Source organism: Pocillopora damicornis, chromosome 14 (assembly GCF_964200805.1).
Source record: "Pocillopora damicornis chromosome 14, jaPocDami1.2, whole genome shotgun sequence".
Lineage (NCBI taxonomy): Eukaryota > Metazoa > Cnidaria > Anthozoa > Scleractinia > Pocilloporidae > Pocillopora > Pocillopora damicornis.
The window spans coordinates 19,607,981-19,634,819 of NC_142683.1; the positions used below are offsets into that span (position 1 = coordinate 19,607,981).

The 26,839-nt window shown below is 38.7% G+C and overlaps 3 protein-coding genes across 12 annotated transcripts in view; all 3 read right to left on the minus strand.

Annotated features, from left to right (window-relative positions):
* Window positions 1-10,330, minus strand: part of LOC113679141 (obscurin) — a 97,779-nt gene extending 87,449 nt beyond the window's left edge. For all 6 annotated transcript variants that reach the window (XM_089194837.1, XM_089194834.1, XM_089194836.1 and 3 more), the window contains exons 1-15: window positions 10,013-10,330; window positions 9,852-9,917; window positions 9,434-9,545; window positions 8,473-8,563; window positions 7,821-7,934; window positions 7,428-7,544; window positions 6,889-7,293; window positions 5,640-5,762; window positions 4,051-4,242; window positions 3,400-3,511; window positions 3,046-3,293; window positions 2,464-2,586; window positions 1,962-2,153; window positions 1,306-1,656; window positions 943-1,065 (exon numbers count right to left, since the gene is read on the minus strand). In XM_089194837.1, coding sequence (XP_089050963.1) covers window positions 943-1,065; window positions 1,306-1,656; window positions 1,962-2,153; window positions 2,464-2,586; window positions 3,046-3,293; window positions 3,400-3,511; window positions 4,051-4,242; window positions 5,640-5,762; window positions 6,889-7,293; window positions 7,428-7,544; window positions 7,821-7,934; window positions 8,473-8,563; window positions 9,434-9,545; window positions 9,852-9,917; window positions 10,013-10,136 — 2,493 coding nt within the window. In that variant the 5' untranslated portion in view covers window positions 10,137-10,330. The remainder of the gene's footprint in view (window positions 1-942; window positions 1,066-1,305; window positions 1,657-1,961; window positions 2,154-2,463; window positions 2,587-3,045; window positions 3,294-3,399; window positions 3,512-4,050; window positions 4,243-5,639; window positions 5,763-6,888; window positions 7,294-7,427; window positions 7,545-7,820; window positions 7,935-8,472; window positions 8,564-9,433; window positions 9,546-9,851; window positions 9,918-10,012) is intronic.
* Window positions 10,331-11,588: 1,258 nt separating this feature from the next.
* Window positions 11,589-16,985, minus strand: LOC113679176 (uncharacterized). Of its 4 annotated transcripts, none has more exons than XM_089194930.1 (4): window positions 16,859-16,985; window positions 16,384-16,460; window positions 13,682-15,994; window positions 11,589-13,448 (listed from the first exon to the last, which is right to left on the minus strand). In XM_089194930.1, exons 2-4 carry the CDS (start codon window positions 16,430-16,432, stop codon window positions 12,637-12,639), a joined length of 3,174 nt encoding a protein of 1,057 aa, XP_089051056.1. In that variant the 5' UTR covers window positions 16,433-16,460; window positions 16,859-16,985; the 3' UTR covers window positions 11,589-12,636. The 4 variants fall into 4 exon arrangements, with proteins under 4 accessions (XP_089051056.1, XP_027051929.2, XP_089051055.1 ...); XM_027196128.2 differs by having other exon boundaries at window positions 13,682-15,997; XM_089194929.1 differs by lacking the exon at window positions 16,859-16,985 and having other exon boundaries at window positions 16,384-16,617.
* Window positions 16,986-17,903: 918 nt separating this feature from the next.
* LOC113679170 (uncharacterized) lies at window positions 17,904-26,044 on the minus strand. Of its 2 annotated transcripts, none has more exons than XM_027196121.2 (5): window positions 25,796-26,044; window positions 24,535-24,744; window positions 24,156-24,284; window positions 19,401-20,615; window positions 17,904-18,880 (listed from the first exon to the last, which is right to left on the minus strand). In XM_027196121.2, the coding sequence occupies exons 1-5, from the start codon at window positions 25,851-25,853 to the stop codon at window positions 18,360-18,362; spliced, it is 2,133 nt and encodes a 710-aa protein (XP_027051922.2). In that variant the 5' UTR covers window positions 25,854-26,044; the 3' UTR covers window positions 17,904-18,359. The 2 variants fall into 2 exon arrangements, with proteins under 2 accessions (XP_027051922.2, XP_089051057.1); XM_089194931.1 differs by lacking the exon at window positions 25,796-26,044 and adding an exon at window positions 25,278-25,400.
* Between the last annotated feature and the right edge of the window lie 795 nt (window positions 26,045-26,839).

Below are 26,839 nucleotides of genomic sequence, written 5' to 3' on the forward strand. Positions count from 1 at the left end.
AAAACCAGAAGCGTTGCCGCCGGTGGTGAAACCATTCCCCTCTAAGTTACTCCGAAAATCTTATCGATACTAGTCATATTTTTTAAGTCTATGTTGAAATGTCACCTTTGTCGGAAGCAATGCTCTTAGTCATCATGTCCTCATTTTACACAGGTGCTGAAAACTAATAGCCTTGATAGATGCAAATGTGGCTCCGCAGATAAGTTTGAAAAAAAACGCGGGGCAGGCTCTGGACAAACAAGAGCACTTCTTAGCCCAGTTTTGTTGTTTTTTTTTTTTAAATAAGCCTAAGTGCAGATGTATCCTTAAATAGAAAACAAACATAAGTTTTGGAATAGCTTTGCACTTCTGAACAAACTGCTCATAATCTCAACGAGTTTGAAAGAACCTTTCAACGGAAATTCTGTGAAGATTTTCGAGCTGCCATGCATCTAGCCATTAAAAGACAATCACAGAACCAAACATGAACCTGATACCTAATGAACTCTCCCACGCCTATTTCCCCGAACTAATTCCTTCTTTATTCGTAGCAAAAAAAAAAGTCCACTGGCATTCGGTTGTCCGGGTAAAAGTTACGACCAATGGGCTTTGTTTCGCGTTAGGCCATAACACAAAACCACACATCGATTCTTTATTTACGTTTCTTTAACTGGAATAGACATACACTTCATCACGGATACATACATCCTCCAAGAGCCATTCAGTCTCGACTTCAGTACGTGTTTTCTAAAGAGGTTAACCTTAAATGTTTTTCGAATCTCGCATGTTTTGTGACGTTTCGAGACAACGGAAAATTCAAAGGCAGATATGTTCTAAATCACATCTTTCATACAATTGTTCTCCCTTAATAAAAAAGCTGCTCCCCTTCATAACGCTATGAAACAGCATGAATATATTATGTCGACCAATCCGCACTACACAAACGCATCATGTGATACAAACCTTGAGTCTAGCTTCCAGTTCCTCTAGGTCTGCACTAAGCGCTTCAGCCTCTGTCAGGTTTTCACCAATCACGTGTTTTTTCTCTTCTGTTTCGCTAGTTCTATCTTTAACCCAATGAAGAAGCTTTAAAGTAACAAAGAAGAGAGATTTCATTACCTTCAAAAACTGATAAACAATAGGCGAGAAGTTAACCCCATAGGCTATACTTTGGTCGCAAACGAATAACCACACAGATGTTCTTTTCAAAGTGCTACTGCGTCACCAAGTTGTTAAAAGTGCATCACTAAGATTACAAGGAGTAGAGTAATTAGAACTGCAGATCAAACCTTCTGTTTAAGACTATTATATTCACACATGGTTCACCTCTCGCATCTGTTGCTCATAGTCTCCGAGTTTCAACCAATGCCGTAGGCGCTCGTCCCTGTCTAGCCAAACTCTTTCCCAGGCCATTTTTCTCTCCTCTAAGTCGGCCAGAGATTCCTCGATGAGATGAGGAGGCCGATTTGGTGCACCGTTCTCCCCAAACAGGGGAGGTAACTGCATTCTGTCAACCAAGGCTTGCCCCATGGCAACCGTATCAGCGTATTCTTTGTCGATAGCCTGTCTTGTGCCAGAGTGTCGGCGAATTTCTTCCTCGATTAATTCAGCTGTGAGGTCTTCTAGGAGGTCCTCTCGCATGTATCTCTCTCTGTGCTCCTCAATTTCTTGGACAAGCTACGTGAGGTAAAAAATTGTTTCTGAAGTTTGTCAAAGTAGAGGCCAAAGGGTATTCTGTGTATGATTATAAAAAAAAAGTTGAACTGTAGATATAACCTCGGCCTCTCACTGTAAAGTTGGCTAACGTGTCGGTAACTCCTCACAATTCTTATCAGCCAGTACCTTACGTCGAGAGAAACGGGTACAACAGCTAGGTCTTAAAGCTTCAACAGAAGTCGAATGTATTTGCTATTCAGCAATTAAACCCGGCATTAAAGTTGCACTACTTCCTTAAAGACTATGATCAGTTGCTGCTATTTTACCTTCTCCGCGCTCCGATGAAACATGAGCGCCACAGACAGTCTTGCTCCTCGCTCAGCCATGGCCGATGAAAATTCACTCCAAGCGCTGTTTAACCTTTCCTCCATTTGGTAGTTTGGAGTCAATTCATAGCGACAAGTGCGGCGAAGAACTAATGAGGCCTGGAGAAATTGTCGACCATAATCATAAGTACTCTGCAAAAGATCAAAATCATCCACTTAATATTCTCGTTCGGATGAAATTGTTGTTCAGAATCTTTAAGATGTTCCCTTCACATCTTGATAGTGACTGCTCACCGCAACTATCATTCACGAAGACGTGACTTACTGACTTACGTGACTTACTGTGTCATCGTCTGACAAAATCCATGTTTCATAAACACGTCAATCCCAAATAAGTTTTAATAATGCTTTAAGCTTCCACCCGCAGAACCTATTTGAGATGTACGTTCATATCTGTCTCGTTCAAGGACTACAACGATACTCATCTCAAGCGGCATCTTACTTTAGCTGTAGTCTCAAGTTTCTCGTGTTCCTGTTGCAAAGCCTCGATATCCTCTGAGTTTCTTCCCACATCTCCCAAGTTATGTTCTGTAGCATCACGCAGTTGACTTATCCACACAGTCGCCTGATTAATTCAAATTCAGACATAAGTTGTTCTTCATGCTTATCAGATAACGAACCCCACCCCCGAAGGAAAACGTAGTTCTATTATCCCTGATTATGAAAAATGTAAGAAATCTCCTCAGTAAAAAAGCATTTATTCCTTTTTCTCAATGTCTTTGAAACCTTCCGTTACTTCTCGCTTTGACAGGAAAAATCTGAACTTCGGAAGTGGATAAAGAACAGATTATCTTTACTAGTAAGAAACGTTTCTTTTCCATTTCAAATATCCGTATGCCGTGTGATTTAATGAACAATACTTTCACTCTGACTTTCATAAATTTTTACTCTTCATCAGAACAGCGCTTTGAAAGACGCGCTTTCTTTATTTGTGATAGTGGATAGTAAGGCCCATAGGGACGATAAAAATCAATTCGTACATTTTCTAAGCTATTTCTGTATCATTCGTCGACTTTTGCTTTACCTGCTCAGCGTCTCGTTCGCTCTGTTTGAGCTGCAACAGTTGCTGCAGTTTGATTCTGCGCACATCACACAACTCATCCGTGCGTAGTTTCCGCTCTCTTAGTTCGTCTAAAGTAAGCCGCACATGCGCAATACCCTTCCCATAATCCTGAGTGACGTCATCACCCCGCATATTGGACATTGGACTTGTCATCAGTTCCTGCACGGCCAATGCATCTCGCAAGGTGTCTTCAGACGAAATGGCAACCGCTGAGTGTAAAAGAAAATATTACACCATGTGATACAACGGAATACAAGGCCAAAGGAAGGAACCCCGTTAGGGAAATATTTATAATGACATAAACACTTCACTCACCCTCAGCCTTCTCTTCCAATGTTCTGAGCATGCTCTCTGCAGTCTCATAGTCGTACATGAGAACAGAATCAGAACACAGCAGTTCAAATAAGTCATCCAAATTAACTGAGCACTGAAATAAAGATCAGAAAATGACCTCAGCTGGGCTTCTAAAGAAGCGTAAGATTAAATTGGACCAGTTTCTCACTCAGTTCCCCTGTTGGTTTTTTTTTCCCTGAACCTGGCCAATCAAAATTACGTTAGACTAGGAGGTGGAGCGTTCTAAACAGACATATGCCAATCAACTGGACAGATGACAAATTAATAATTTCTTGGTTGCAAATTCAGAAAGTTTATTATTCCATTTTGCGATGGTGACTAACAAGCAGGTTTCAAAAATTAAAGAGGGGGTTAAGTTTATAAATGAACTGTGGTGTTTGGTTGGGAGATTATAGCAAGGTAATTTGGTTTTATCAACTGAGTTGATAACGTAAATTAGCCACAATTAAGAGTTTCAAAGCTGACTTTTTGAGCGAAGAAGAAAGGTCACTGATTAGCAAGGAAAAAGTTCATCACATCATATAAAGGAATTGCAGCTCCAGACTCCAATGATTGGTGATTTGAAAATCATCTGCCATTAAAACAAATATGAGCTTTTAACTCTCCCTTTACCTCCCCTGCACTCTTGTGAAATTTAAGCGATGTCAGTATGATGTCTCTTCTCCTGTTCATCCGCAGGGCAAAGTTTCGACAACCTCTGTCCAGGAATTCCTTGCGACTTTTAATATCTCTGGAGGCATAGTGATTTTCCTGGAGCATTTTCTTGGCAAGTTCACGCACCTGAGCAAAGTGGTTTATCACTTCCTATGAGAGAGAATATTCCACAGAGTTGATGATTATTTATGATTACTAAAGTTGGCTCCTGCAGACACCTCGCTATTACAGACACCCCGCATTGCGGACAAAAGTCAGACCCCCGGCAAAACGCATAAATTAACGACTGAAACAAACTGCCATTATTACGGTAATGCGGACACTTTCATGCCCCCCCCCCCCACCCCAGCACGACATTCACTTGTGTTTTCTCTCGTTATAGTGGACATTTAAGTACTTTGTCCAAAATCCTGACTCGCGTAATATAGAGCGACATTACGGTAAAGGAAAATAAAGAAACCATTTTTCAATTGGGCACGAACATGAGAATTTCCTGCTTGCGGCCGGATCTTTTCCTGGTTCATGATGCCACGTTCGGAACTTAACGTTTACGTAGTTACATATTATTTCATATATTTAAAGATAATTTTTTTTTCTTTCGTACCCGTTATTACGGACTCTCGCTTCCCCCCCCCCCCCTCCCGAGGGTGTCCGCAATAACGAAGCCGACTGTATATGATATGGGCTTCGACTTAATGACGCGTCCTCTGATTGGTTGAGAGCTCGGACTACCCACCGGCCGATAAAGAATAACCGAGGTCATTCAAGAACCGCACCCTTTTTTTTCCTTTATCCGAAAATACGTGCAGATAAAAACGATCAAGGCTGACTGACACTACAAGGGTATGAGTTCCATTAAAGTTTTAGATTAAGTTTCCAGAGAACAGCGAAGTTTTAAACTAATTATGTGATTGTACCAAAAAAAGCGGAGCGGAGGAATCAATAAAGATTAAGAAGACAAACAAGCTCTTATCTGCGAAGAAAAAGATCGCGAGGATTTGTCGAGAAAAACCATCCGTGACATGGTAAGAAAGTAATTTTTAGCCCGTAAATATGGGAAGGTGAGAGTTTTTTGCTCTCTGCTGGTAACCTTGAGCATCAAAAACTGAAGGATAATAATTTCCAGTAAATGACTTAGTCATTGCGGGAAATTCTCAAATCTTAGCCTTGCCGTGTTGACCTCGATATCGCTCGATCAACACGTCAAGACCGAGGTTTGAGATTTCCACTAACGACCCACTCCCTCAAGCAAGTAAGACAGGCGCCTTTCCAGCATCCACAGTTCTTATGAGAGAGGGTCAGCCACCCAAATAAATACATCAATGATTAATACTTATTAAGAAAATAAAAACATCTATTATATAATTAGTCAGCCTCTTCTTATCCATGCTAATTACCAACTCATTAAATTTAGAGATGGAAGGAAAAAGTAGGGGAAATATAATATGTGATACTAATGGAAATATCTATTTTATTGCTAGGTTGAAGTGGGTTTGGTTTGATAAAAGATAAATTGATGAAAGTTACATTAAAATTATCTCTCTTACCCTAGCAGACAACTCAAATTCCTCATGCTCTTTCCTAAGGATCTCGCAAGAGATAACAGAGTCTCCAATATCATTGGAATTGGCTAAATATGACTCTCCCGGCCCGAGGACCCAGTTTGTCACCTGAATGAACATATCAAAGCAAAAATCAGTTTGACAAAGAATTACAATCAAAGAATACCTATGGCCAACTTGTGGATAAAGCAATCTAGAAATGGAACACATCTGCAAACTTGCAATTAGCAGTCTTGCAGCAAAACTTGCTACTTGTACTCCAAAAGAGTCTCGAACTTTTTTCTGTATCACTTTCTGACTTTGCTTACAGAAAGTCACAAGATATCCAGAATGATGGTGACCATCTAACTCTGCAGAATAATAAATGCATACCTCAGGTGGTCTACAAAATAATATCCTGTGTTTATTGAATTGCGTTTGCAAAAACAGATCAAATTTAGATGCTGCAATCCAAATCTTTCTTGCCTGCACAAGCCAAAAGACCTTAATTTCCATTCCTACGTCATGTTTTGCCTCACAGTCTCTCATAGTTGCATTGTAACCTATTAATCTCTTTGCCTTGGAAACTATATACCTCAGAATGCATTTTATGTGCCTGCAAGATTTTTTCACCGATTAAAATTAAAGATATGTGGCAGTGATTTCCACAAGTACTCAGAAAAGCAGATAATTATTTTTGTCTGCTATAAAAGTGAAGCCCATATGTAAGATAATTCCATTGTGATGTCATACACTCAGGCAAGTTCAGGACAAGAAATTAGCACAGTATCAGTCAACAGTGTCTACACCTTAGTGAATGAGAGAGTGACTCGTTTGCATTTTGGAGTCCCCATAAAAATGGTTTCTATGCTTTGCATATCCGCAAGGTAAAAAAAAGCCCCAAGTTTACTAAGAGAGAAAACAGCACAAAATTAAATTTTTAGTGTATACATCATTCATACAAATACAGCAGAAATTTAAAGTATTTTGATGCAGGGAGCAAGTGAAAATTGGTTCTAACAAGCAGAAGACAGAGATACATAACAAATAAGTTTTGTACACTAATCAATGGCCAGTGAAATGCCAATATATGTGATCAGTTAAAATAAACCTGTCTAAGCTGAGAACCTTCAGTTTCCAAAATAGAGGTATTCCTTTGTGTGATGCCCAACACATTAGCCCTAGTTGAGCTTCCTGAGGTATAGGTCATGGCCTTTCTTTCACTTAAATAATGCCAAAACTGCCATCAGTGTACCTTTTGATATCCTGCATCAAACTCCAGTAGATCCATACGCTGTATCAACTCTTTCCATCTCTTTTCCCACATGTCCATCAACTGGCTGCATCTCAGCTTTAGTTGAGTCACATTACCTTCCACCTGTTGACGCTCTTGGCTTGGTAAAGAAGCAGGACTACCAGTGAAATTTTGGCTTGGTGGTGTAGGAGGTTCATTAGCTTTAATTGAGCTGATAAGATGTTCTCCTCTTTGGATCAGTGGATAAGCAACATTATCTAACAATGCCCTTTTGGTTTCATGTTGACGAATCAGGCCATCTGTTTCTGCTATGTCGTTACCTAGCTGATGGGTGTCTAGGTCTTGTTCCAATTCATCAAATTTTTCATTCAAAGAGACTGACTCATCTGAAATTTGCTCAATTTCCTGAAATTAAACAACATCCAATTCTAAAAACAGGTTTGAGAGGTGTTTGCCTACAAATTTCTTATCAATCTGTCTGTTGTAATAAAAACATAATACTTGTTATTTAATGTTACATAATTTGTTATCAGACTTACCAATCTAGTATCAATCCATCTGTTATGGTTATATGATAAAGTACCACCCAGCTCTTGAGTAATTTGACTTCCCTCAGCAAACTGATGAAGTTTACTTGATGATGACAACAATGTCGTCTGTAAAACAAAGTTGATAGAGTGAGCCATGTACACTGTCCTCCAGTAGCATGCGAGACTGTTTTGAGTGAGGCCTTAAAAATTTTTACAACAAAGTAGGTTGTATTTCTTGATAGTAATCTGAAACAGCTAAGCTTGAAATACAAATTTAAACTTGACTGGATAAGGTAACACAAACTCCCACTGAACGTACTATCGCAGTTGACAGAATTGCAAAATACAGGAAATCCAAGGGAAGGTTTCCTTGATACATAAAAAAAGGTTCAGGCCAATTACCTCAAATGCAACACTAGATTGTTCCTTTCTAAGACCAGTTCCTGAGCGCCGTTTTTCCCAGAAAGCATCTGGCTTAATAATATAGACTTCATGTACCTTGTCTGGAACTGTTTCCTAGAAAACAATTAGGAAAGAACCTTCACTGACATGATAATTACTGTTTGAGACATGATCAGTCTTGTTACATAGAGCATACTGTTAAGATGAACCGGAAAACTTTTAAAATAAGTTAAGTTCAAGTTCTGATTTCTCCATTCCTCTTGATATTTACTCTCATTTATCCCCTGTTGCCACCAGTGAAAAAGGAAGTAAACTACCAATCACACTTTTAATTTTCAATTTTTGTTTCAAAATTTAAAAATAAAAAAACAATAATTTACTATATCCCAAAACTGGAAAATCAATTCCCTGCTCATCCTGTTGCAGCTCCACATACATGTGCAGCAGCAAAGTACAGGAAACTGAGCTAATACATGATAACTACTGACCTAAAGAGTTCTAATCACACTTTAAACTGAGCTAATAAATGATCATTACTAATGTGAAGGGTTCTATGCACACTGTAAAGTACACTGAGTTAATAAATGATCATTACTGAGCCGAAGAGTTCTAAGCACATTTTACACTGAGCTAACTAATGATCATTACTAACCTGAAGAGTTCTTAGAAGAGGTTTGGCAGATTTCCAAGATGAGCCCCTAAGGTCAATTATAACCATGTACATCTGTCCTTGTTTTCCATTCCTTAAAAGGAAAATTTGTTATTAGCCAGGATTTATTGTGTCACTGGTTTTAAAATAATTCTCTCCAATTCTCAAATGCATGAGCAACCAGGCTAAATTCTTGTTTCAAAAGTTGGTATCCTTAGGCCACCACACCAGCCAGTGGGAACACTTCTCAGGATAATAGTAATTACCAGTAGCAAAAAATTCAAATAAAACAAATTGCAACTGGTGTTGTTGTCTACTATCATAACCTTATCAAATAATTGAACATCTGAAACCCCCCAAAAACATTGTGAAATCTGGTTAGTTTGTCATTAATCAATTATAATATATATTGATGAAACTTGCAGTTCTAAGTGAATAATTGTATTGTGTACATAATAAATAGCGATGCTATCTGCAGGGATCATTTCATTGATATAAAAGTCAAGAATTCTTCAAAATCTATAATTAAATTCCAGCAAACAAAATAAAACTACTTTTCCAAAGAGAATTTTAAATTTTCCTTAAAAATTACCAAGTTTGATAAGAAATAAAAATCACTTCAGAGATCTGTCATTTAAAAAGATTTATGACTCAAATTTTAAATCCATTGAAACCAGTTTAATTACCGCAAAGAGTTTTTTCACATAATTAATTATTTTTTTCCAAATTCCAACCATTGGAATCTAATTTCAATGTGCAAATTAGGTTTGCTTGTTTTCCAAGTATTGCTGAAAGTAAAAGGGGTTCGTAACTGCTTGTCAGTTCACTTCTGTGGTTTTGTTTACGGAACTATCCACAAAAAGTGCATCTGTCACACGTGTGCGCTACGAGACACCAAATTTAAAATAATAACTTTGTAAAAGAATCCATCAACAACATTGAAAGTTTAAATAATTCAACATACCTTGGTGATTGAGTTAAGTAGGAGAGAGTATCTCCAAGCTGATCTACGCTCAAATTTTCAGTTTTTCCGGCTGGTATAGTCAAAATATTTCGGCCTTCCCGATCGCGCCCCCCTGGTAAGATTTAACCAACACATACAAATTAGCTCCGGCTAATCAATCGATATAAAATATAAACAGCTACTATGAAAGACAAAGTAACAAAAGACTAAATTTCCCAGGACAAACATACGGCAAGCATCGATAGTTCTAAGTTAGAGAACTGCGATGAGTTTTACAGAGTGGTAAAGGTAATGTGAAGGAATGCTTACAGATGCCTCCATCGAGTTCTCAAATCAAATATTTGTACTCCTCAAAATTCGTATTCTAGAAGAAACTTAACATTCTTCCACTTAAGGATATATTAAAAAGTTGTTTTACCTGCGGTGAAAGCAAGTTTGGCACGTAACGTAGATTCTATTTCAGAAGTTCGGATCACGCGTTGAGCTACAAAAGGACATATGTCAAACCAAAGTTATTGCAGAAATGTTCACTTGAAGTTCATGTTATTGGACGTTAAATCGATTCCTTTAGATACTCACGTCTGTACGATCTTCGTAGGTCTGGAGACGAAGCGTATTCCGGACGATATGTCCTTGTAGCGAATGACAAATCCTCAAAACCTGACTGTTGAGCCAATTCCTCCATGGCTTTCTGAGAAGCCATTTTTCCTTTGTTTATACTCCAAACGTAGCGAGAAAGCAAAGATCAAATTGCCCCGAGGGTCAACCAAATGCCAGTTGAATGTTTTTCATAACTTTTTACGATTGGTAGACACAGTCAAAGTGCGTAAACTGTCGCTTATTCCAACACTGCGTGACCACAACAGTCACCTCCTAACCTGTGTCTAATTTGTCTCTGATTGTAAAGCCCGCTCTTGACGCGGGTCGAAATTTTCTTCAAGCTCGACTAGCCAGTAACAAAAGAGTTTCGGAATTTGAGATCAATGACTGTCTTGTCCAAGTCTTTGTCGTCTTCCCTATTGAAAGGAGCGACATCAAGAGCCTGAAAGCGCTATAATTGACTTTGTTAATAACAATAGTGAAGAGTTATTTAGGAGTTCAATTATTCTTCGCATTCCGAATAATTAACGTGGAATTTTTCTATTACCTCACTCTACCCCTGTCAACCTCAATTAAAATTCACATCTGCACCAAGCCGCCTCAAATGTGATTGCAGCTTTTCAAGCAATATTATTAATGAGCATCACGAGTTAATTGACAGCGAAATCACAGGCATATATCTCAAACAGGCTAAGCACAAAACCGCCATCTGGAAAGGATTTAGAGGTCCTTCACTGTAATCAGAAAAAATATCTGCGGGGCGGGGGTTCGTCAAAGTTTGGACGTAAACACCTCTAGGGATTACTAGTGAAAGGTGATTGGCTTATTCTAAATTTAAAAGTAAATATGAAGACATTTTTTCAAATCATGAAATATTTGCCCTGGTAATACAGCGCTCGTGTGATGTACTCGTTTCGATATGCATCTTTGATCCATTTGATCCAAATCATCTTCCATTTCCAAAGACTTTGGCTGTGTGATGTACAAAGTGTTATTACCTGTTAAATCTGACACCTCTCGGATGCATATCTCATACGTAAAGCTCTTCAGTTACGTGGTGGATTAGAAATAGTCACGCAATTTAGCTTAATCGGCATTGCGTGACAACACAATAATACCTGGATAAGAAAGCTCTTAAACGGGCTGTAGTATTTAGGCATAATCATTGCGCTTAAAGTTCCTACATCATAAAATTTGGACACTATCAGGAGCCCATTAATGGCCTCCTGTTACTATTTCATAACGAGACCAAATCATTCCAACCTCCAAAGGACTCGCAAACACTCATTCAAAGACATGGTACAAGGTGTGGTACAGGAAGTGGCAAAGTGTATTCAATCAAAGAGCAAGCTTAAGAGGCGTGGCCGCGTGGGAGGGGTGGGAAGAATTATTTAACCAGCACCACAACATAGAAAAATCGCACAGAAGACCATCAATCAGGCAGTGTACTTTTCCTTGGAACTAACCGAATATATGAACCACGAAATCGCTCTTTTAGAAGGAGTAAGAGTGAATTTGAAGTTGACTTGCACACCCATCAAAAGAAGCCTCTCATTGTTTATTCAAGAAGTAAAGATATTTGTTTCAAGGCTTACATCAATTATACTGACTGATTTCAGTTCGTTTTACGCTTTAAAATTTCCTGGTTTAAGTAGGTAACATGTTATCGATAACTGATCACAAATTAAATTGAGAGCATTCTATGTTTTCTGACATCCAAGGCTATAGAGATAACCTGACATTCTGTTTAAGAAGAGGACTAATACTGTAACCTTTGATAAAACGGATCTTAACTAACTTCTGCCCGCCAATACGGCAAGTGATCACATAACACTGCTATCGGAAGGCAAGTATAACGTTCACAAACCACAATGAAAAGCTACGCGATACCGGAAACAAGTACTCTCCGTATAAGACTGAACTAGGGTGTATGAGTTAAAAACCAAGACTGAGCAATCCAATCAGGACCATTGAAAATTTTCATTCTGAAGCTCATCCGAGGTTTTATAATTTTATTTCGAGAGATATACATTCAAGTGTGCGCATGCTCTGAGTAAGATTTTGGTGCAACGAAGTCTGGACAACATTAAAAATCTCATGCCTATCTGTACTTCAAAGTCGTCCATGCTGCTTACTGATATGGGTTATGGCAAGTTAGGATAGTAATATCAAACTAAAACTTAATCAAAACACATTATATTCTGCTGATCCGACAAACGTAATTCAAGGAAATATGGCGATTAGAAATCAACCTAAAACCTTTAACCCGTGCTCTTATACTGCATGCATGATAACATTTGTAACCAATCATAGTCGTAAGAATAACGCCCCTATGCTTACCTCAAGTTTTCAAAATGTCAAAGGTAACTTAGCATTATATCATTAACATTATAGAAGTTCTAACCTTGAAACACCACGGTACATCACAAACTGACACAGGCGGTTACACTGAGAACTTTTAGAAAATGTGGAAAGAGCAAAATATCTCAGATCAAAGATTTGCGCTATACTGAAATAGTTTGGTATGCATTCTCTCTTATGTTAAAAATCACCACTGGCATTTATCCACTAATAAAACGTCTGCACTCTGACCTTAAATTATACTATTTCTGCCTTAGTGCTTTCATATTTCCAGCGTCCACATTAACTGCATCTTTTCTCCTAAATTTTATGTGTTTTTTACCTACACCCGAGGTCTTGCTAGCATGTCTCGAGTGTAACTCTGATTCCTTCCGATTTTTAACACGTGATATAACTGTTCTTATCTGCCCCGGTTGCATGATGGGTGTCACTGAAGCCACTTGAGATTCTTCAGACGCGGCTGACTGCATTGGCATAATGCTACTGACCTGTGGAAACGGTGTTTGCGGCATCATACTGTTAAATTGGGTCGTTACACTGGGTTGAAAACTGAGCCCTGTGAGTGCAGCAGGGCTAGGCCTCTCCACAGGCGTGGTTGCCCCGTTCGCTTCGGGAAGTTCTGCAGATATCATCATCGACTGTTCGGGTGGTAGGACCATATTTGGAGACATATCCAAGGCGTTCTGATTTAATGTAGTCATAGACGGATTGGAGGCAAAAGGGAGCGGCTGTGATGCCATGGATGTGAAATCGGGTCCGGGCCTCAATACTCGCTGCAGTCCAAGTGCATCGTGTTGGGGCTCTTTGAAGGGACTAGTGTCCACTCCCTCTGAGTCTTCTTGGATCTTAAAAGGGATTTTGTGAATATGTACTTTACCAGATACTTCATCGTTATTTTCATCAATCTTGTTCGTCTCCTCGACTAGAATCCCATTATCCTCCTTTGGCGTCTTACTAATATGTTTTTCCATCGAATCTCCCAACTTTCGTGCATCGATTCCATCTTGTTCATTATACATTTGTATTTCTTCATTCTCTTCATCTTCTTCATCCGCTACATACAAAATAAAACCATTTAAATAATTCTCTTAAAGACAAAGCTCAATCAAAGCTTTCTTAACTCATAATCTTGCAAACGAAGTTGAAAAACACAGCGGTATAAGATAAGCCACTATGTTGGACGAGTTATCAGGATTCGATGTTGTCCTCAGTTTAAACAAACAGTCTGTGCTGTTGTGGGTAATGATAATGTTCGATAATGGATGAAACTCGCCCGTAACTACTTACCATAATGTTTTTTCAAGTAAGGTTCTAAATCAGGGACGTCCACACCGCTGTCGCTCCGTCCTAAATGGGTGGAGTCATCTCCTATGCTATCTGATAAATACTGCATGTCAGACCCACTGTCAGATCTAGAATGACTTGCCTCTCCTTGATTGTATGGCTTGGTATTTTCTTCATCCTTGAGCAACGACGCTGAGCGATGAGACGAGTCAGACACGTGTTCTGATTCAAATTCTGACCCGGCTTCTGACTCTGTTTCGGTATCGTCTTCGTGAGGTTTTTCTTCGTACTCATTGATCTCATTATTATGCCAACGTTCCTGATGTGGCTCTTTTTCTTCGTCTTCATCGTCGTATACAACCACACGAAGTTTCGGACTCTTCCGGCTGCGCACTTTAGGCGCATGTCCGTGGATTCGAAGCCAACGTAGCTTCCTTAATAGTCCAACTTTCATGTTGTCTTCATCATTGTTTACTGCTTCTACAGGAGAGTCGTTAAAATTTCTTTGCCTGTATTCATCAGATTCGCGCTCATCTGGAACCATAAATTCTTTGATCTTTGGTCTTCGTGAGTTAATGAAATGCACAAATCGTCCCTTACCCTTGTGCTTGCGCATATTCTCTTCCTGTTCATTGTCTTCAGTCTTAAGATAATCTCTACCTTTATTACGTAGCTTTAACCTCAATGATTTTGGTTTATAGTGAAACGAAAGTGAAACTTGTTTCTTATTCCCGCGACGATTTTTATGTTTTCCTATATATTTTGCGTTATCCTTTCGAATCTTAGTTTGTTTCTTCTCATTTTTTTGTTCATCAGAAACTTTAAAATGAGCAGATACGTTCGTAGTAATGCTATATTCCGTTGCAGTCTTGAGTCGCTGTAACTGATTGGCAGTTTGATTGACAGGTCTCGCATTGATCGAGTCACCTGAAATTTTCGAAATAGTCTTAGAGGGATTAAGCATAGTCTTTTGCATATCGGCTTTCAAATCATCTTCGATATTTTTCAGCTTCAGGGCCACTGCAATTACTCTCTCATCTATGTTGCTGCTGTTTATGATGCTTTTGCTGTTGTTGGTCATGTCGTTAGTACCATAGTTGTTGTCATCGTTTTTGTTATTGATTCTGTTTATTGTTTTGTCTTGATCGCTACTCATCTTTTTACGTTCGTTCTTTACTTCACTTTTATCAGATTTTTCAAAGTTGGAATTGCTTTTCTCGTCTGGAGTTTCGATGTTATCACTGCTAATATTTTTACCCATATTCCCATTAGAACCAATTGTTTTGTCATCTGTATTTATTCCGATATTTGAGGTGCTCATGCTGTCAGTTTCCTTAGAGTTGTTTGAAATGGACTGACTCATATTTTTTATAAGGCCACTTGAAAAGTCTTTGAGTTCTTTTCTTAAATCTGCCAAAGCAGTAACTATTTTCGTCGCTGCTGCATCGCTTGGTACGTTAGTAGCGGAAGATGAAGTAAGATTGACTTTGTTGACCGGACGCGGATTAAGATTACGCGAAAAAGAAAGGAGTTGTTCTGTCTCTTCGCCTTGACTGTCATTCCTTGCAGGTTTGTCTACACTGTCAGTTTCATCACTATAACCATCCTCTTCATTTAAACTTGGTGTGGTTGTTGTATTGTTATCATAATTCTTTCTGAACTGACTGAGAGCACGAGTCAAAGCGTTTGTGCTGATTTTAACACAATCTCTCTTAACCAGTGTCCTCTTTATAAGATTGTTGACCTGTCTTCGAACCTCCTCAAACGGAAGAAAATGAACGGCTCCACTTGAATCCTTGTGCTGGAAAACGTCTACCGACCCGTCGTGGCGCCTCGGGAAAAAACGCTCGAGTGCGTTTTGAATCCGCTTCAATAACGGAATGTCACCTGGTAGTAAGAGCGAATGTGGGTTGTGACGGTGTATCATGGGTAATGAGTGATGTATCACGCGCATCCCCAACCGATGATTTCTTTCCCCACCGCAGTTTTTATAAAACTCTACTAAACTGTCCAAGACGGTCTTTCCTTTCGTCGAAAGAGTTACATTTTTTAGCTCAAGAAGAAGACCGTGGCCCCGACCAATTTTAAAATGCTGAAAGTTCATGTTCAACTTGTGCGCCGTGTGGGGATTGATTCGAATTTCGAATGTATGACTCCTGTCGCCAGGAAGACGGACTGGGGTCCATTGCAGAGTACCCTGGCCCGGTAAGCCCTGGGTCAAGTCTTTTGTTGCGAGGTTCTTATGCAGCTCTTTCATAACTTCCACCGGAACAAAAAGCATTTTTATATTCTTGCGCTCGTTGTCTTGACCCGTCACTGCTGAAAGTAAAAGAAAAAGGATTGAAAAAAGCGTCAAACTTGTCCTCGTCCCTCAAAAAGATCACATAACATTACATTCAGGGACAAATCTGTGGACGATTCAAAACGTCGAACAGGTCGCGAAAGTACTAAATTAAGTTGAATGGTAATGTCCATTCAAAAGCACAGAGCTATAAACATCTGAGCGAGTTTTTTAAAGAAAGAGAGAAATTAATACTGAGTTAACATACACGCTAGGTGTTAGTTTTGATACGTACTGTCATCTCAGAATTAGTGTTAATTATGTCATCATCGTCTTTCAATACATATTGCTGTGATGCTATGATGTGCTGGGTTATAAAGTATTAATTACAAAGGGAAGAACAGAAATGCAAAGCTTTACTCACCCATACAGAGGCAACATGCAAGAGATACCAGTAAAATTGAGGGCGCCATGTTATCTTGAATGAGTTCCCTTGACTCACTGAAAAAATACAATTGAGTAAAATTTTTAACATTCAACATTTTCAGCCAAAGTAAAGTGATAAGCAAAGCTGAATTGTGTTCGTGTTTCTAGTTTTCTTAGCGCTATTCCAGTATTTCCTAGATTTTAATGTTTATAAAATATAGTGAAAAAAAATCAATGAACTAACATCACGTAACATGACAGAAAATATGAAAAACAGCAGCAAAAAATGATCCCCTTAAACTGTCTGTAGATCAATGAAATGTGCCTTTGTTCGAACCTTAGGATATCAGTGCTAACGATGGTTTGAGCTCTTTGAGTCTCTGGACTCGGGACAAATGGAAAGGCAAAAGAGATCAAGGGCGCTCACCTAGCTTTAAGGGGAAAGAACATGGCGATGACAGTGTAACACTTACCTCCAGTACAGAAATATCAAACAAAGAGTTTTTGAAAAATCGTGCCATTTTACATGGGAAGGATTGTGAGTGCAGTGAAATTGTCACCTCTCGCTGTAATGTGAAATGAACAAGCAGATAAGGTAATTTTTCAGGTTTGGGAGGTGTGTCTTATGGTTTGACCTGTTGTTCTCTGACATTTCACAAGCTTGTCCCCGCCTTCTCAAAACGTTTTTGGTCAAAATTATAACTTTATTTAGAATAACAATAGACTATAAAAAGGTCCAGAAGTAACAAGGAGCATAAAGGAAATTAACATGATTTAAGTAGTACAATTACAGCAAGCCACCTCAAATTCTTATTTTCGGTTTACAGAAAAATTTGGAAAAAACCAAAGCGTTATAGACGAGAATTTAGCAGTAGGTATTACTATGTATTTTGTAACAGGTGTGTCCGTAGTACATAATTTTTTTATGTGCCTAAATTCTCTTTTTTCAAGGAAAGAAAAATGATCCAAACATCAAAGAGAATTACACAGTATTTATTAAAAAAGAAAAACAGGTAATTTTATTTAAAAAATTTGAATTTGTAATTGCCACTTATGATATCTTTTGATAATTTGTAGTGCCCCAAAAACATTGGTTACTTGGCCTGGGGATTACTAACTTTGTTTTTTGGCAACATCAACACATCTTCCACCAAAACGTATGCCGTCCATGTAGTTCAAAAAACTATCTAACTCGTTTTGTTTATTAAAGAATAAAAAACGTGTTTTTGAAGAGACCAAGTGTAATCCTAGAAAAACGAACACGATAATTCTTAATTGCAAACAAGTTCAGACGTTATTGACTTTGTTCGTGGCTTTTGTTATTGCTTAGCTCAGTTTTCTCGTCTTCGTAGATTTTGTTACCTTTGTTAACAAGTCATATTTTGTAAGCGAGACTTTTTCCCCTATCCGATGAAGTATTGGTGTAATACTTGTATGTAATACTTGAAAGACCGTATAAATGTCTGTCAGTTTTGATATACCTGCTTTGTAGTCTCTGCATATACACAGTCCCAAAGATTAGTGAAAAATTTTAATATTTATTTATCTTAACAAAATAGGAAACAAAATTAACAACTGTGTTTTACACGTGCTGAGTAGCTTGCCTTCTACTGACTCTTTTCGATGCTGATCATTCATTAATCTTTTTATTCGATCATGTTTATCTTCAGGAAAAATTCCTGAGCTCAACAACAGTCCTTTGTCATTTCCTAAAACGCTTGGCTGCACTCAAAGGTTTAATCTACCCAAGCAAGTAACATCAGTTTGTCATCAAGGACTGTTTGAGACCCTCCCTCAACATCTAAGTGCGTAACTATAAAACGGTTGGGTGCGTTTCCCTAAATAAGTAAAGTACATTAACGCCATATTATCTTCGATAATGAACCTTGATGTTCAGTCTCACAAGGATTAGGGATTAAAACATACAAAAATTTACATTGTAGCTGAGATACACAACTGTCAAACTAGCAATCTTTAAGATATTTTCTTTGACCTCTTTCTCTCCATCTGAGGTGAGTGATTGTTTGATGTTTTTTTTATAAAGTCTCGTTTCCAAAAGCTTCTCGTTGCAGGTCTCCAGGGGCCTGGAGACTTTATTCTGAACGTTCCAACCAACCTTGGTCTGAGAGGTGAACTCCTAAGTGGAAAAACCCGTTTACTAAAAGGAAAAACTTGTTTACTAAAATCGAAAACTGGTTTTCTGAGAGGAAATGCCTTTTTCTTCGTTTTTGTTTCCGGCTGAGAAGGTTTCGATGAATCGGAACCTAGCAAAGGTATATCCGGGTTCTTGTCGGGAAGGTTCAACTGCATCAAAGAAACCTGGTGCGGACTCACCACGCTGATTGGCTGGCCCCCGATCACTCCGTTCGGTGCCGTCACCCCAGCCCTGTGATTGGCCAGATTCTGTAACTGATACATGTACATCAAGTGATCGTTCATTGAGGCATCTTTGATTTTCTGTCGTTCTTGTTCTTCTTGTTCTGCATTGACGTTACCTGATAAAAGAAACAATTCAGCAAAACCTCATGACCTGAAATATCCGTTGAATCATCCGTTGGATTCGCAGCTAACTTTTGCAGCACTTTGACACAACTTAACGCTTGGTTGATAATACACCAAAAAAATAACTGTTGATCTTCTTAAGGTTGGCATTCATATCATCTCAGGTCCAAAGATAAGATTTGAATAATTTAAATTTTCAAGCAAATCATGGCAAGATTTTTACAGATTACGAGTTCACTTCCACAAGCGAAGACTATGACTGAACAGACTGGGGTGAAGGGCACTACTCAAGAGAGAAAAGTATTGGAGGTAATGAACCGTTTGTAAAAATTTACTTTCACCTCTTAGAAGATGAAAACCTCACGCTGATAAATTATACGAGCTTGAAGAAAATCTCAAAAAGCTTTTGACATTTACTGATTCCAAAAACTATCCTCGATTCCACTTAAATGTTATTCACACCTCCCTACAATTTCAATTTTTAATTTCTCTGGATGGAAATGGAATGCTTACCTAGCTCCTCTTGTAATATCTTCGTTTGAAGTTTCTCATCTATTTTGTTGTCTTGATCATTGAGCAAAGGATGTATTATATTATTTAGCGCCGACACAGCATCAGAAGGAGCGTCTTGACCCTCGTCTCCGGCTAGTTTATTCATTTGTGGCGTTACTCGAAATACATTACCGTTAACTGTATTGTCGTCCATAGTGAGAGAATCTTGGCCGAGAGAAGATAGGGACGAGGATTGATAATTCACACGTGGGCGAGTTAGTGTGCCATCATTCAGATCTTTTAAGAAATCTTCCATGTTCATTTTCCCTGAATTCTTTGAATAGATGTGCAAAAGACCATCGTCTGATGGCTGAAGCCTTCCAGAAAGCGCATCCTTTAGCTTTTTACTCAAATATTCTTCGAAATCACTTCTATTATTTTTTAAGAATTTTCTCAACATTCGAAGAAGATATTTCTTTAGCTTTCGTTTAAAATCACGCTTTCGCTTTTTCACTCGGTGACATCGTCTGTTATGTAGTCCAAACAGTTTGCAAACTTGTTCTTTTCTTTTTGAACTAAAATGTTTAAAGTTGTTAAGAATATCTTCCCATCTTAGTTCAAAGCCTTCTGGCTGTTCAACGTGAATTTTCGGGCTATCATTGTCCTCTCCAGAGCCATCTTTGACCTTTTTCTTAATTTTTTTGAACATTTGACAAATTTTTGTGTTGCGGTAGGCTTTGGAATCACACATTTCAGATGTTTTGTCATCATTATAATCTTCTTTTACTGGATTGTCCTCGTCATTCATGTCGTCATCATCATCATCGTCATCGTCACCTTCAACATCGTCATCATTATCGTCGTCATCATCATCAACCTTGTCCTCGTCATCCTCTTGTCCTTCAGCGATCATTCTCTGTAAAGTTTCTTCATCAACGCCTAAAATAGACTGGATCTCTTTGGCCAGGGTATCCTTGTTCGGTCCTACAACATGCTGTAATTCCTTGGCGACTTTTTTGGAGGCAATAATTTTCACATTTTTCCGTGGATAGCTGATATGGTCCGGAATGTGAACAGCCAACCATTTACCTTTGCCATTTTTAGGATGGAATTCTTTTATCTGCATGTTTCTGGTGTCAGTTCCCCGGACTGCTGAATCAGGAAATACGACAACTTTACTCGGCTCGATCTTTTCACTTGTTCTTTTCAAAGACTCTGTCACTTGCCTTGTGGGCCCTGTTCAGAAGGCAGTTGAAATTTCCATGCACGAAAAAAATGATATTAGAAGGTTTAAGGTGACACAGTTAACAGAAATCACTTTAGATGATACAGACAAAGAGTCTGAGTGACGTTTATGGTTAAGTGTAAGAGAACTTACCAAAGTAATCTTAAAAATTGAACTAAGATAAATGTTGCTAACGACTGTGCTTAATTCTTATAAAAATATTGTCATAAGAGCTTAGGGGCCAATTTGTTTACTGTTGATTGTTTAAGAGCTTCCAGTATAGCAAAAAATATTAATTAGCCGCCAACATGAGTAAAATTCCCTTTCTTCACTGTTCCAATTTTTTTGCGTTTGAAAAAAAAATATCGCTCGACCTAGCCGAGGCCTCAGTACTAAAAGAGCCGTCCACGGTGCAAGGTAATTGTTTGATGTTTAAAGAGAAAGACAGATCAAGGTCCGAAGATTAACACGAACAGTTGTGATTGTAGGAGTTTAACTGTAATGACATAACGTGTTGAGTCATTTCGTTGTAATAGTCCGTTGTAGTTGATAGTTAAATAAATTCACATTGATTCAGTTTTAGAAGATTGGGTACCCGAGGGCGCGATATGGACAGGGTTAACGTTCCATGTTTTATGACCGTTGTAGTGTTATATCGTAACTGAACGGTCTTCAGGTCGTCTAGTTAAGGAAAAATGTTGGTAAAGGCGACTTTACTCCCGCAATGACAGAATGTTTTAATGTTGCTTGAGGATTCCACTGTGTCGATAACATTAATTTACTTTGTCGCTTCAAAGCTTACAGTTTTAATGAATATCAAAAGAGACATTTTTAACAACTCCTACAGCGTTTCAATCAGTACATTACTCGGGCACCAGCTGTAAAGTAGATAGAGGTATGCACTCCCTAACTGGAGAGGTATTGAACACTTGTCTTATACGATAACTGGCTACCAAGGTGTCCACAAAAGACATTCTAACTGAATGCCTCCGTGAAAAACTCCTGACCCTGCATAATGCCGGCTCAGCTCCTTTCTGGTTTCAGTCCTTAGCACCATATCGAATTTTTTCCAAGAATTTCAAACCCTATATGCTCTTGACACCGTATTCCGGTTTTTTTTTCCCACTTATCCTGCTCCTTACAATTCCGGCGAGTTCAGATCCCGTAGCTTTTGGCCTGGGGTATTCTGGGTATTCTGTTTGTAGTAGATCAACTTCACCCGGACTCACAAGGCTGACCTGCTGCTGACCAATGGAGCCCAGTTTCTTGCTTGTGCGCGGCCAGTTGAGTAACATTTCAGGACTACCTATAGAGTTTATTCTCATCCACTGTCTCTCCATATTGTTCTCCGCCGCGGTCTTCCTTAGTTCTTGAGTTACATCCAAGTCTAAGAGTAAAGTAAACGCCTTATTTCCAGAAATTACCAGAGTGGGTGTCATTCGAACTTATTGTCGGGCATTCATTTCATGTTCCTACGCTTTTTGGGCTGAGAAAACTTCTGAGAAAAAAAAATGAAAACCCAAGAACACTTGAGAGCACTTCCGTTTGCCTATAAAGATGAAATTCTTTCTTTGACAAAGTGCATGTAAATATTGAGAAACAGGTGGAGATGAAGGTAATATTCAGATGCTTTCTTTTATTTTTATCGGTTGATTTTAGCTGCACCTGCCTTTAACCATCGATTTTTTTCAAGAATAGTTGAATTAAGGTACGATACATAAATATTACCTTCATCATTGTTAAAGGCTTGTTTGGCCGCTTTCCTTAATAACTGGTCGTCCTCTAATTGTATCCTAATGTCTTCAGACAGTTTATTGGGTCCACCGCTCGGTAACACAAGCAGACCCGTTTCTCTACTCTTAGAAGTAGGTTGAATCAATCCCATCTTTCCTATTTGCAGGCCATTTTCCTTGAAATGATGGCGATGCCTGCCAAGTCGCTTGTGACGAGGTAGGAGAGCGTTTTCTGCAGGGGGCTGCCGGCTTCGAAGAACGTAAAACGTCTTTGAAATGTGCCGACGTAAGCCGGGAGTTTCCGTGAAACCCTCGTTCGACAAAGCATCATGGTCGACTAACGCGTTGTTTTCTTTGAACGGCTTCAGACTCATGTCACTTGTAGTTTCCTGATCCACGTCATTATGGAAGTCCGGGATGTATCCTTGTAATTCTTGACGAGCTGGCCACGGGTAGGTCCTTTCTGCATCCTTATTTGATCTAATCTGTTCATCATATTCGTTTCTCCCTGACATCTGGTCAGCAGACGGCACAGGAGACACCGGAACGGTATAGGAGATACTCATCCGAGATTCAGCTTTCACCGACGCCTCAGGACTCTTTATCTTCTTTTCGATGTCGTTGCCTTTGTGAGTCCACACGAAAATAAACTTAATAATGCAACTGACATGCTTAACACGTTTTTTTTTTCATCGACGGAAAACGAAGTGCAACATTTTATTCTCGTCAAAAACGGAGCAGCGAAAATATATTCTGAGAAGCACATTCATGGATCAAAAGTGAGCGATGAATTTGAAGTGCACTTTAAAATCAAACGGGTTAGCCACGTGCATGTGCCTTGATTCAAATTTGATTATTTTTTCAAAAAAAAAATGAAAAAGGAATTGACCAATTAATATCAAGGGCTTATTGACAAGAGTGTGCCGAACTCCTTCAAAACTAGTCGGTATCTGTGCCAAAGATAAAGTTTAGGAAAGACCAGCTAGACTCCAGGATATTACAAAAAAACTCCCCGACTATCTGGCAATATATTCCACTCGTTGTAATTTAGTTCTTCCGTCAAATGCTATGTGAATGCAGCTGTCTGCAAAAAGAAAACTGCCAACAAACCTCTAAATGAACGAAAATGAAGGAAACAACCGACGGCCGGTAATGAAAATGGTGAGAGCGACAGATATGTAAGTAACGGTTGAAAGCCCGAAAAAAGCTGTTGATGGGGTTTAGGGTTTGTAGATCACACAATTGTTGAAGATTATTTTGACACTCGTGAGTAAATGTAGTTCAAAGCTCATTACCATAAATCCCACCTGGTGAAGGTATTACTATACGAAGCCAGTTTCATTGGTATATTCGAAATTTTACGCAAAAAAACATATTTCAAAGAAGAAATACATTTCAAAATGCAGTAGGTAAGCTGGCCGAAATAGCAATGCAGATATAATCATGCCTAGACTAAATGCCTCAAATGAGGCATTTGACGGATCATAAAATTAAAATACGAGCCGATAATTCTTTTTGTTCGAAATAGGAGATTTGTTTCAATAATTACAAGTGTCACAAATGGTTTGGTGTGATTGATTGTTGTTTTCAGTAAAATGCCTGTCATTGTAATCGTTGTCACGTCTATGTTCACGTGAGTTAAATGTCATGTTGCAAATCGTTTTCCGTTTACTGAGAAGTCAAGGAAGTCGTGTCCAAGTAAAATAGAGGAAGACAGAAGACTGAGTAAAATAGTAGAATAGCCAAACCACGCGGCCTTTAAGGATATTATATCATAAAGGTCACATCTCGCTTCTCACACATTAACAAACAACTAACCAATTTTCTCCACCAGTTTGCTTGCACGATCTTCAGCGAGGTCTGCTCCAGAAGCTAGCTCTTCTACCTTCCTCCCTTGGTTTTCAATTGCTGTGTTTGTGTCATCGGCAATTTTTTCAACTAAATTAGCTGTAGTAACGAAGAGTCAAAATTAAGGAAGGAAAAAGATGGAGACTTTTTAAATATATCATAATAAACAGTTTTCTTCTACGATAACAACAGGTTCGATGGCCAATTTGTTCAATCATTTAAAAGAGAAGGAAAACTAATACCTGGTCTGGCGCACACCACCTAAAAAGCTGACTGTTGTACAAGCTGTACAGTACTTTCTCTACACAAACACGTAAGTTCATTGATTACACTTTCCTGCATTTTATACCTTTCTGATCTAGTTTCTTCTCGGCGGCATCTCCCACAGCAGCCATCTTTTCACTGGCTTTTTCAAATTTATTTTCCTCCTCCTTGGCATCAACAAGTTTTCCTTTGTTATCAATCGCTTTCTCCATGGCTTCGCTTTCCTCTTCAACTTTTTTGTTTTGTTGTTCAATAGCTTTGGCCATGTTGTCCGCTTTATTTTCTACTTCATCAGCTTTAAAAAGAAAAGAAGTTTTAATAACGTTATGTTAAATCGTAAAATCTCAAACAAGGTAAATCAGATGCCTAAGTCAGGGTAGAAAAACTGAAAGACTCCGCTCTCTCCACTCACCAGTATACTGTATCTGTGTTCAAAGGGAAGGTTTTAGCGACAGATTACGTTGATTTATTTGAAGATTTTTATGAACTTTTTTCATTTGCTTGATGGGCTCACGAAAGCCGCGCGTTGTAAGTTGCGTTATAGGTTGTAAGTGCCGGGAAAACCACGTAAATGTTTTCTTTCTTTTCTGTGCAAACATGAAAGCTTTCCCTCTACAAACTGAACTGCGTTTGTGGGAACTTTGCGGCCAATTGCTGAAATTCTGATATAAGTGCAACCCAGAGTTTTTGCTTTAAAGAAATACCAATAAAATTCATACCATTCAAATCAAAGAATATCGATTTTAAACGTTAATCTTAAACGAAGCAAAATAATATGTAGGCACCCCTTGCTACAAATCAAAGCTGAATAAAAGCATTACTACAAACCTGAAAAGCACAATGATATGCCAAATTATATTTAATAAGATTTTAGCATCCTTTCTTTGTTATGCCGCAGACTTATAATTAAAAACAGTGTATATTCATCATCGAGAGGCGCGTGACAATCACAGCTTGCCAATCAAAGACCACTGAACTCCACCCGCCGTTCTATGGCTACAATAAACACCCTGCTATCAAGTCAGGATTTACTCAGACAGGTTGTGTTCAGAAAAACCACTAAATGGCAAAGTTGCAAGACGTTCTCGTGAATTTAAGCGACAAGCACGAAACCCTAAATTCAGATGATTCACTGCCTCTGTTATTCTACGCTGGATCTTAAAAATAAAATTAGAGCTGAAAGAAGAAAATCGTTTCAAAAGCTGAAACCTTTCGCGCTAATCTAAATTTTGTCCTCTAAAACGTCCTCGCTTCACGAGGAAGCCCTTTTACTAAAGTAAATAGGTTTAAAAGAAAGTTCACAGAGATAATCCGCGACAGATACGAATCGACAGCGAAAACATTACCTGACATTTCCATCCACAGAACAACTGATACAAGTAGTAAACCCAAAAATCTGGCCATAGTTAACTTTGTTGATACAGCAGCCACAGGCAGTTGCTCTTCTTTGATTTTAAGTATGTCAAATGTCTATTTTTTGCCTTATTTCGCGACTGTTTACCCGCCCATCTGGGAGGGGAAACCTTCATAAGAAGTACGCCATCTATTATGAGGGCCAAGGAAAGTTTTGCTTGTCAGCGAAGGAAGCTGCAATTGGTTAAGAACCAGCTAGATGTTAATTATTCATAATGCCAATACTGCGCTCTAAATGTGACCTAATCCAGGTGTCAGTTTACCTTATGCGGAGACAAAAGGGGAAAATTTAAAAAACCAACCCAGGTGCGGTGGTTATTTAAGACTCGTTTAGTTTATATAAATAAAAAAAGTGAGAAATTTTGAAGGAAATGACCAAATAATCGCCGTAGACCGTACCATGTCTTAATAAGTAAAAACTCCGGTTTCAGAAAGCACAGAGTGATTGAGAAGACGTCTGGTGCGATGTTGCTTCCGTGAAGAAAGATGTCTAAGTCAATTATCTCATCATAGTCATTAGAGGCAGCCGGGTACCATGTTTAAAGACCGAATTCATCAGGAGAAAGCGTTATTTCTCGCATGTTCTAAGGGAGGAAGCTAGATAACGATAACGCTACATGTGCTCTCGAAACGTGACGTATTTCCTTCAGTAACGTGGCCTCTGATTGAAATATTTCTTTTACTGAAAAAGTAAACGTCCATGGTAGCCTTCGTAATATCAGCAACAATCTAACAACGAATCAGCCCACAGATTGGTAAAACCATTGTTGCAGGTGAATGAAACGTGATAATTAATTTTCTGAAACACAGAGTAGTTAAGCAATCTGATGTACCTTAGGTTTACATTAATGAAGAATGTTACCTCCTGCTTCAACAAATTATCATATTACTGGTCACAAGCAAGAACAGAGTATCCTTTTGAAAAAGGGGCCCAAAAAATATAAAATGCCCTCCAATACGCTCGAGGAATCGGTGAT

What these genes read in the sequence shown, in the direction of transcription:
- LOC113679170 (XM_027196121.2), bottom strand. Translation starts at nt 25,853, where the DNA reads ATGGCCAGATTTTTGGGTTTACTACTTGTATCAGTTGTTCTGTGGATG. An exon ending in GAAGAAACTAGATCAGAAAG is followed by an intron (nt 24,285 to 24,534) that starts GTATAAAATGCA and finishes TCGTTACTACAG; the next exon opens with CTAATTTAGTTGAAAAAATT. An exon ending in GATATTACAAGAGGAGCTAG is followed by an intron (nt 18,881 to 19,400) that starts GTAAGCATTCCA and finishes TTCTTTTATCAG; the next exon opens with GTAACGTCAATGCAGAACAA.
- LOC113679176 (XM_089194928.1), bottom strand. Translation starts at nt 16,501, where the DNA reads ATGTTGAATGTTAAAAATTTTACTCAATTGTATTTTTTCAGTGAGTCA. An exon ending in TGCATGTTGCCTCTGTATGG is followed by an intron (nt 15,998 to 16,383) that starts GTGAGTAAAGCT and finishes TTTTACTTTCAG; the next exon opens with CAGTGACGGGTCAAGACAAC. An exon ending in TTACTTGAAAAAACATTATG is followed by an intron (nt 13,449 to 13,681) that starts GTAAGTAGTTAC and finishes TTTTGTATGTAG; the next exon opens with CGGATGAAGAAGATGAAGAG.